This window comes from Raphanus sativus, chromosome 6, assembly GCF_000801105.2.
Source record: "Raphanus sativus cultivar WK10039 chromosome 6, ASM80110v3, whole genome shotgun sequence".
NCBI classification, from domain to species: Eukaryota; Viridiplantae; Streptophyta; class Magnoliopsida; order Brassicales; family Brassicaceae; genus Raphanus; species Raphanus sativus.
In genome coordinates, this window is record NC_079516.1 from 49,730,853 (window position 1) to 49,740,170 (window position 9,318).

Below are 9,318 nucleotides of genomic sequence, written 5' to 3' on the forward strand. Positions count from 1 at the left end.
TGAAATAATTTGATAATGTAACCATACTGCTAGAGACTCATGACCAGGGATGTAACTTCACATAGACCTGTTTTTGTGCAATGTCGTCTAAATGGCAGTATGAGGAAATGAGTGATCAGATACGAAAATTTGGGTGAATCTATTCAAAGAGAAGAAACCCACGGTCAACATCTTTAGTCAAAAATTGAGATTAAGAAAGATCATAGTTTCGATGAAATCCAAGTTTTACAATAAAGAGAGTTTTAATAGGATTTAAACAAATTGTTATTCTCAGCCTCATCACGAATTTACCAAGTATAAAATATGACATTTTTACCAAAAACAAATAATATAAATATGTCACCGAAAAGCATCATATTCCTTTTATTTGTAGACATCATTTCACATCAATCATAACATTCTCAAAGTTCATTATCTTAATTTTCAAGACTTTTATCCACTTTTTGAGTCAACTTTGATCATTGATTTTATATTTTCAGACCATAAGGCGTTACAATATTCTCACTTTGTTAAGAGTAAATGTTTTTTCTCCTATAATTTTTACTCCAAAATTGACAACCAATCACACTCTAAGTGTCCACATGGTTGAATGTAAGAGAATTTTGTTATAACTAAAACTCTTCTCACCTTTTTAACATTCATTTATGATTTTGTTGGTAAATAAACAAGATTTGACGTATGAGTAATTGTGGTTGAGTTGGACACGTTTTGAGAACGGTATCTTTTGGGAAAGCATGTAAAGAGTAATGGTTCCTCCTACACTCTCGCTTTCTCACTCCATAACCCTACAAAAAAAATCCTCTGTTCCATCACATCTGACTACCACTACTCCTATTACTTGTTTGGCTACCATGCACCAAAACTCTCCAGCGTATTTTAGAGTCTCCCAGCGCTATAAGCAGGCAGACATAACTTTCACTCTCTTATGATATGACCCTTGTCACTGTCTACAACACCCAATATCTCTATCTTAGCTTATACAAATTAGGCAACACCCAACACTTTTTTTTTGGCAACACCCAATATTATTACTACATGCGATGTCGCTATGCTCTAACAGTATTTTATTACAAAAATCGTTATTGTAATAGTAATAGTAAGAGAAAATTGGAAAATAAAGACACATTTTTTGGAGGTTTGTCACAATAGGATTTGTTGAAAATTTTTTAGGTAAGTAGGATTTATCTTTTCTTTAATACCATATTGCCCTTTAATTTTCGATTTTCTACTTTTTTACTGAGTTAAGAAAATAAAAACAATAAAACATAAAAAAATCAAAACATTTAAAACAGAAAGTAAAAAAAAAAAAGGAAAAAGAAGTCGATTAGGGTATCGACTATTACTCTCCTCGTCTTCTCCGCCGAAAGGATAAGCTCTCCCATGGCGATTTCAATGGCGATTTCTGGTAAGAACAAAGCCAAATCGTTTCTTCACTCTTTCACTTTTATTTTTTTGTCTCTAATCTCGTAATTGTGTTCTTTGTCTTTGTTATCAGTTACAGATTGAAGAATTGAGATTTGTTCTTACTCAACGAAAACCTCGGTGGCTCTCCTTCCTCTTCTACCATCAATTTCATCACCATCTCACGTTTCTAAACATTAGGTTTGTGATTACTTGTTCTGATTCTCTTAAACTTTGATTTTTGGTTGTGGGTTTGTCTATTTCGTAGTTGTTGTTGTGGTTGTCGATGTTTGATGAAGAGACCACAATAATTTCGACATCATTATTCTTTGGGTCTTTTTGATTTTACTTAATTTCTTTTGAAATGTGATTTGTTTTTGTAATATCAATAACATCGATTTTACTCTTTGATAGAGATTCTAACTTGTCGTATATGGTGATGAAATTGTTCTTTGTTTGTTTGTGCTCTGGTTACAATTTTTTTCTTTGATTGTAGGTATGTCTCAAGAGTTACCAAAACGCCTTTTTAAGCCGGGTGAGGAGACTCAAGTCAGTCAGATCAATAACAACTGCAGGATGGTACTATATCTCAAAAGGTTGGAGGAATGGCTGCCAAAGGAGTTGAACGAAGTGAAGAAAGATCGGGTTTTTGCTCCGATTTTCAAGTTGCACGAGAATGGTTTGGGTTACTCGGCGAGGGTGATACACAGTTTCTTGTGTAGGGAGCTCGTGACTTACAAAACACATGAGCTTTGGTTTGTCTTTGCGAGGAGAGCACTCCGGTTTTCGTTGATGGAGTACCATGCTGTTACCGGGCTTGAGTGTGATGCTAGTCTCTCCCTTAAGGAGCCGGTTGACTGGGAAGATGATGGTGGTTTCTGGAGCTTAGTCATTAAGAGTAATAAAGGAATTTCTATGTTGGAGTTATGGAATAAACACAGGTTAGCTGTTAAGAAGTGGAGTAATGCTGATCGAATTAGGCTGGTGTATCTTTGCATCATTGTGTGTATGGTTTGCGCGAGAGATCAGAAGGCAAATATCCCCATCAAGTACATCAAGTTGGTCATGGATCTTGAGAAGGTCCGAAAGTACCCTTGGGGAGTTGCTTCTTTCGACCTTCTATGCGAGTCAATAGGTAAAACACGAGACAACTTGAAGGAGAAGACTACGAGTTACGTGTTAGATGGCTTCTCCTACGCTCTTCAGATTTGGGCAATGGAAGCAATTCCAAAAATTGGAAAGCTCTGTGGAAGAAAACTGAACAAAAGTTTTAAGAACGGTCCTAGATGCGTAAACTGGATGGGAGCTGCAAAGATTTCATACCAGGAGCTCATTCATTTGGAGAACATCTTCACACCCACGGTAATTATGTTTTTTTTTTTTAACTTCATCCGGTTTGACTCGCACCATCAACTCTTATTCAATCTTATTTACCTTTCTTGTGTAGGATGAGCTCTATCCATACATCTCGTGGACAGGCAATTGTGATGAAGTTGATAGTATAACTTTTCTGAGAGAAGATGAGGTGGAGGATGATAGAATCAAGGTTCTCAAGAGGATGATAATGGCTAACCATGACTTCAGTGATCATACTTGGGAGTATGAAGAGACAATAGTCTTTTCATTTGGGCTTGATGACAAAGAAGTTGGGAGCGATCAAGCAGGTGGGAGCGATGATGGTGAAGCTGGGAGCTATGAATCAGGTGGGAGCGATGATGATTTTCGAACTCCAAAAGGATCAGCAAACATAGGCTCCAGAGCTACAAAGGGAAAGAAGAGGCTTCCGGATCGTGGAATGGAAAAAAGGAAGCAGAAGGTTCTACATACTAGAGCACAACAGGCTCCGTTTGATGAAGATATGAAGGAGTTTGTGGCAAACTTGTTTCAGCAGAATTTTGCTGCGATGGAGCAGAGGCTAGAGAAACAGATGGGTGAAAGGTTTGATGAAGATATGAAGGAGTTCTGTGCGTCGCAGGTAATCATTGGATCTCTGTATGCGTCAACATGATTGAGAAGAAAGTGGAAGTCTATGATTGCGGTTGGGGAAGGAATAGGCAATACGTAGAAAAGTTTGCTACTATGATTCCTAGAATTGTGAAGGCCGTGGGTCCATCTAAGAGCAAGCTACTCCTGTCATCATATTCGATTGTAGATATGCCTATGCAGACAAGGTTGAACAAGTCTTGTGCTGATTGCGGGGCATACGCACTCAAACACTTGGAGTACATCCTTCTTGGTCTCGACATCAGTTTAGTGGAGGACGGAATAATGCCTGGTTGCCGACAGAAGATTGCTTATGATATATGGGAGGCTGCTCATGATCCCATTTTAATCCAGCTTATGGCACAACATATTCCTTCGGAGTTTGAGTCTTCTGCTTCTTATGATCTTGAAGAAGACTGATTATGTGTGTTTGTTTTAGTTTTACTAGGAATGTTGTGACATAACTTTATTTTAGAGTTTTCTAGGAATTATGTGACATGAAACTATTTAAGTTGGCTATTTATTTCTGACAATACTCTGTTTTAGGGTTTGTACTGAAGAATTTAACCACATTGGTCAGCAAATGATGAATGCAAATTCCGTGTTTTGATCGTGGGTAGACAGTTCCAATTGATTTAGCAATTGACGCATTTCTATCTGACACAAAAGCTAAGTCTTTACTATCAGCAATAACCACATTCAACTGTCGGAAGAACCACTCCCATGATTCGTTATTCTCTGAATCAACAACTCCAAATGCAACTGGATACAAGTTGGAGTTACCATCTACAGCTGTAGCAACAAGTAGAACTCCTTTGTATTTATTTTTCAGAAAAGTTCCATCAACAACAATCACCTTGCGCATTGAACTCCGAAATCCTCTAACCGATTGCCCAAAGGACATAAATAGATACATGAATCTACCATCCTTTTTAGTTTCATAGTGAGTGTGTGTACCAGGATTAGCTTCTTTAATCATATGCAAATATGATGGTATCTTTGCATAGCTTTCGTCTGGTATACCTCTAACAGCTGCAATTGCATACTCACGAGCTTCCCAAGCGTGCCAATAAGTAATCTCGCAGCTATGCTCCATCCTCATAAACTGCATGATATCCTTTGCTTTGGGGCCATCACTAGCATCATCAAATCGATGTTGTATCAGCTTCCCAATTGTTCTTGCCGACGCCATTTTTCCGAATTTGCTTTTCTTTGAAGGAGCACATGAGTGTATACCCACACATTTATTGATCATGAAATATGTAGAACCATCAACACATTCCGCACGCACAGTCCAGTTGCACGTGTTATCCTTACATCGTATAGACCACCATTTTTTCGTTGATTTGGTAACAATGAAATCATAATTATTCTTCATCGCCCAAATTTCCATTGTTGCCTTTAGAACACGTTTACTTCGGAAAAGTTGATCTTTCTTCACGAAATCTGGGTTCCCAGCTTCGGATTTCTCTTTCTTTTCACTATCTCCATAGTTTTCACTCTTTAAACCATCATCGCCGGAACCATCTACACCGACATGATTCTTCCTTTTATCACGATGCTCTCTTGATGCTTCTGCAAAATCTCCCAGATTTATGTCAGGAACTTCACCTTCCTCAACATTACTTGAATCACACGGCTCCTTATTCAAATCGACCTTGACTCGTTCCTTTTCCTTTACACCAGTACCAGTACCAGAGAACGTGACACACAAGGTTGTAGAGGAATCCTTCTTTGCGTAGCCCACAAAGTTACTCACTTGTCGATCATTGCTCATACTAATGGGCGGATTTCCTCTTTGATTCACCATCTCATAACTGAACTCGACAGTAACCAAATTAGGGTCAACCCCATAATCTTCACACACCATGATCTTGAGTTCCTCCAATGAAGTAGTTGTTTCTAATGTCACCGTTCGACCACGCCTTTGCTTGTCTGGCAAGAAACTCCACTCGTCACTCAAATTTGACATCCATACACCAGATTTTACATAGATTAGAACCATCTTGTGTTGGTTGATAGAAGAGATGTTTGTCGATGAAGATGAGAGAGGAACAAGAGAGATAGAGATCGTGTGAAGAGAGGAGAAAATCGTGGGGAGAATATACTTAGAGATATTTAGGATAGATTTAGGAAACATATGACCACGAAATTTGGAAGTTTCCATTTTTACTATATTTGGCTAGAATAGACATCCTACTTAAGGCAGAAAGGTGTAGAGAGAGTGGAAACTACATTATGCCGTAGGCTATTATAAAGTAAAAGGCACAACAAGGTATGACGTGAAAAAAATAAAAGGTATTTCACTGAGTCTAGGGTAGAACTTGTAAAAAAGCCCTATGTAGATTGAAGATATCTAGCTAGAATAATACGACACAAAATCTATCTTGGGTAGACTATTGAAGAAACTGTATTTTATATTTTCTGTCCAAGGTAAACCTATGTATAATACTTTGTATTCGATTTGTACACTACGTAGATGGCTAGAACAAGTATTCTATCCTAGCTTTGACATTAAATAAAACATAGTTCCATATTTTAAAAAAAAAATATTTAAACAGAAAAGTATGTATACTTTGGTTTCTAATGATTTCTATATTTTTTTATATTTTTTAACTTTAGTTTACTATTTTTTCACAATACAAGGGCAAAAACTGTCCAAAATGACCAAAAGTTTCAAAAGTCTTATTTGGACAAACAAACAAGAAAAGTGTCTTCTTTTTCCAATTCTCCCTAGTAGTAATAGTGCAGTGGACAATTCATTGTCATAACTCATAAGTTAGTAATAGTTGAAATGAGGAATTTCGTGAGAGATGTAACAGAGACATACCATTATTAGGTCAATGCATCTCATTTTAAACACAATTATAAAAGTTCGCATTTGCATTTTCTACTTTTACATTTCTTCATCAGACTTAGACATTACAAGTTGTTTCCACAAAATTAGAATGCTAACTACAAAATTGGTTGAGAGATATTTTGTTTTGTAAAAGTTACATCATTTGTTTTTTTTGTTTCTTAGCTTGCTTAAAATGAAAAAAAAAAGCGAAGTACTTTGCTTAGATTTATAAAATTATATAAGGTTGGCAAAAGAATCAAACAAATCTACCACGTTGGCTGTTTTCTTTTCTGATTTTAAATTGCTTTCTGTATCAGCCAATCTTTTAAGAAAATAATACTTCTCAACAGCCATCGTGAGAGGCTAGGATAGGCCTTGGATGGGGCTGCAGCTATATAAATCAGCTGGATCGACCGTTTGTTTTCCTATTGTTATAGTTGTTTATATTCGAACTGTTATATAAATTTAGTTTTTTCGAAGTTTGAGTTAGGCGCTAAATTTAGAAAAGGTTCGAGGTAGGCATGTTTCCAAGTTGGATATAAGATCTATGAATCTACTCTATTAAAATAGAGTTCTAAATTTATCTACCATTAAAGTTTTCATTTAACTTTTGGACTGTTTCAAGTTTGTTAGTGTGTTACATAATTTATGGACCAAATCTACTTACTTAAAATTAATCATATCTACAGGCTAAAAATAAAATCTAAACCACATAACTTAAATTAAACCAACAATCTACATTAATAAAGAAGAATCAAACGAATTATTTCAGTGTTGTTCTATTAAAATTAAAAGTAGACCGATCGTATACATCTATTTTATTAAAACAGAAATATTACAACTTCTTCTAGGTGGATTTTAAAGTTGGACATTATATAATTAATGCTATATTAATCTACTTATTATCTACTCTATTAAAATAGAGTTCTAAATTTATCTACCATTAAAGTTTTTTATTTTACCTTTTGGACTGTTTCAAGTTTGCTAGTGTGTTTTTTAATTGCATATATACTTACTTAAAATAGATACATCCACTAGCATATTATACTATAAGATAGATTATTAATAATACATCTACTAACATATAATACTATACGACATATTACTAATAATACAATATATTATTTGTATTCATTAATTTGCATCTATCAATATTAGCAATACTATGAAGACGACTAACTCTATACTTTGAAGCTATAAACCATGATATACTAATTTATAACAAAAATAATATTACTGTTACAAATTAGTTTTTATAAAAATTATTTATAGTAGCAATTTGTTATATAAGATAAATTTAATCAAGACCCAAATCTTTTTTTCCTGTTTAGGAAAAAAAAGAAACCTACAAATATATACCATTAAGTTAGCCAAAAATCTTCCGAATAAATAGTAAATCTCATCAATCCGAAAAATGAATTAAAAATATAACAAAAGATATTATGTTTGAAATTTAGCTTACTGGATCGGGTATAAATCTGTTCATTTCAGGTATGAGTTCTTCGAGTTCTCAACATTTGGATCTAAGTAGGTATTTGATTATTTTTTTGTTCGGGTCGATTTTTTTTGGTTCAGGATCATTCTAACTTTTTTATATTATAAATCTTAAATAATATACAACATGTATATAAAATATATAAATTAAAAGATAAACCCGCGCAGGTGCGCGGATAATGATCTAGTGTACTATTATATCACCAATTCAATATCTCTCCCTTCGACCTCTTTAAATATTAGATTAAACGTTGTTCTAAGTTGATTTATACTTCTTTCTTATTAACATCATATTATCAAACACCGAACATGTATATGTTTGGTTATTCTTTGCTTCTATAATAGATTAGATATGATCTCTTTTACCAACTCATTTTTTGTAAAATATTACTTGCCTCTAAGTTGATTGATTTTGTGTTGGACTTAGAGATATCTGCCATAGTGTACACAATATGTCATTATATAAACTTCATTCATAAAAAAATTAAAGTGCAAAATTGTAATATCGATTTTTAAAACATGATTTCAAGAATAGAATTTACAAATACATGTATTATTTATTTATATAATATTTGTAGCTATTTATTTCGTTAATATAATCTTTATCTACAAGATAATTAGAAAAAAAATTATTCATAAAAGATTTGATTAAATCTATATTAACTTGAATTGCACACCAAGTATATCGATAACAACTTAATAATATTTATTTATTACGAGATTCTCTTATATTTGAAAGTTCATATTTTATTTCCAAACAAGATTGTTTTGATTCTGAGAAATTGCTAGCTTATGCTTTTTTGGTCAAAATATGAATTCATTTGAAAAGAGTAGTGATGTGATACGAGTTTTGAATCTAAAGTTACTAGTTAAATCAAATTTCTATGTACAAATTTTTCAAAAAAAAAATTTAGAAGATTTTTAGATACTACAGTACATAATAAGCGGAGATTGTTAGGTATCCCGGCCCTGCCATTGCACAATGAAGGGTTCTCCACAGCCAACTAAACCAGAAGAATAAAGAACTGTCTGAAGATCTAAAAAGAAAAAGTTTTACAAGTAATAAAAATATGAGTATTTTTTGATATTGTAGGCAGAGGGCTAACTCTCTGACTCTGACTACAACACAGAGGAGAACAACTCAAAAAGATTTGTTGAGGCACTCACCCAATAATCTCTACAGCTCCAGCGAGGTCTGAAATAAGGTTCTTATGGTCGCGTTCCCTGTCACTTAAGTGCCCGTTGCCGTAAGAGTTACCGCGTTAGACAGAGAAGAGCTTGAGATAAACCATCGTTGAAAGCGGAGGAAAGCACCTTAGCTTAAGCGCCGCAGCGGCTAGGAGACGGTCAAAGCAATGTTTAGGTCTAAGATTTTTTTTTCAAAATCCGGTTAATTTCGGTGTTTTTTGTTTGGTTCAGCTTTGTAATCTTAAGCTAATGCCCAGTTTGTGGAATCACTGTGATCTACTGATCAAAGTTTAAAGACTTCTACATTAGATATATGATTTATTTTCTGGAGGAAGCATAGTTTCTTGCAAATTACAAGATGAAAACTTTTCGGAGGTTCCAATGTATTATAGGAAGAGTTGTTTATCGTGGTC

At 34.4% G+C, this 9,318-nt stretch overlaps 2 protein-coding genes across 2 annotated transcripts; one reads left to right on the top strand and one right to left on the bottom strand.

Moving 5' to 3' along the window:
- Positions 1-1,380: 1,380 nt before the first annotated feature.
- On the top strand, positions 1,381-3,804 carry LOC130495869 (uncharacterized). The gene is made up of 4 exons (XM_056987435.1): positions 1,381-1,405; positions 1,898-2,763; positions 2,849-3,376; positions 3,418-3,804. The coding sequence occupies exons 1-4, from the start codon at positions 1,381-1,383 to the stop codon at positions 3,802-3,804; spliced, it is 1,806 nt and encodes a 601-aa protein (XP_056843415.1).
- Positions 3,805-3,904: 100 nt separating this feature from the next.
- LOC130495870 (uncharacterized) lies at positions 3,905-5,356 on the bottom strand. The gene has a single exon (XM_056987436.1). It carries the CDS (start codon positions 5,354-5,356, stop codon positions 3,905-3,907), a length of 1,452 nt encoding a protein of 483 aa, XP_056843416.1.
- Between the last annotated feature and the right edge of the window lie 3,962 nt (positions 5,357-9,318).

Excerpts from the sequence above, each read along its gene's own strand:
- LOC130495869 (XM_056987435.1), top strand. The coding sequence starts at position 1,381 with ATGGCGATTTCAATGGCGATTTCTG. Across the intron at positions 1,406-1,897 it reads GATTTCAATGGCGATTTCTG|GTATGTCTCAAGAGTTACCA; the intron begins GTAAGAACAAAG and ends CTTTGATTGTAG. Across the intron at positions 3,377-3,417 it reads AGGAGTTCTGTGCGTCGCAG|AAAGTGGAAGTCTATGATTG; the intron begins GTAATCATTGGA and ends ATGATTGAGAAG.
- LOC130495870 (XM_056987436.1), bottom strand. The coding sequence starts at position 5,356 with ATGTCAAATTTGAGTGACGAGTGGAGTTTCTTGCCAGACAAGCAAAGG.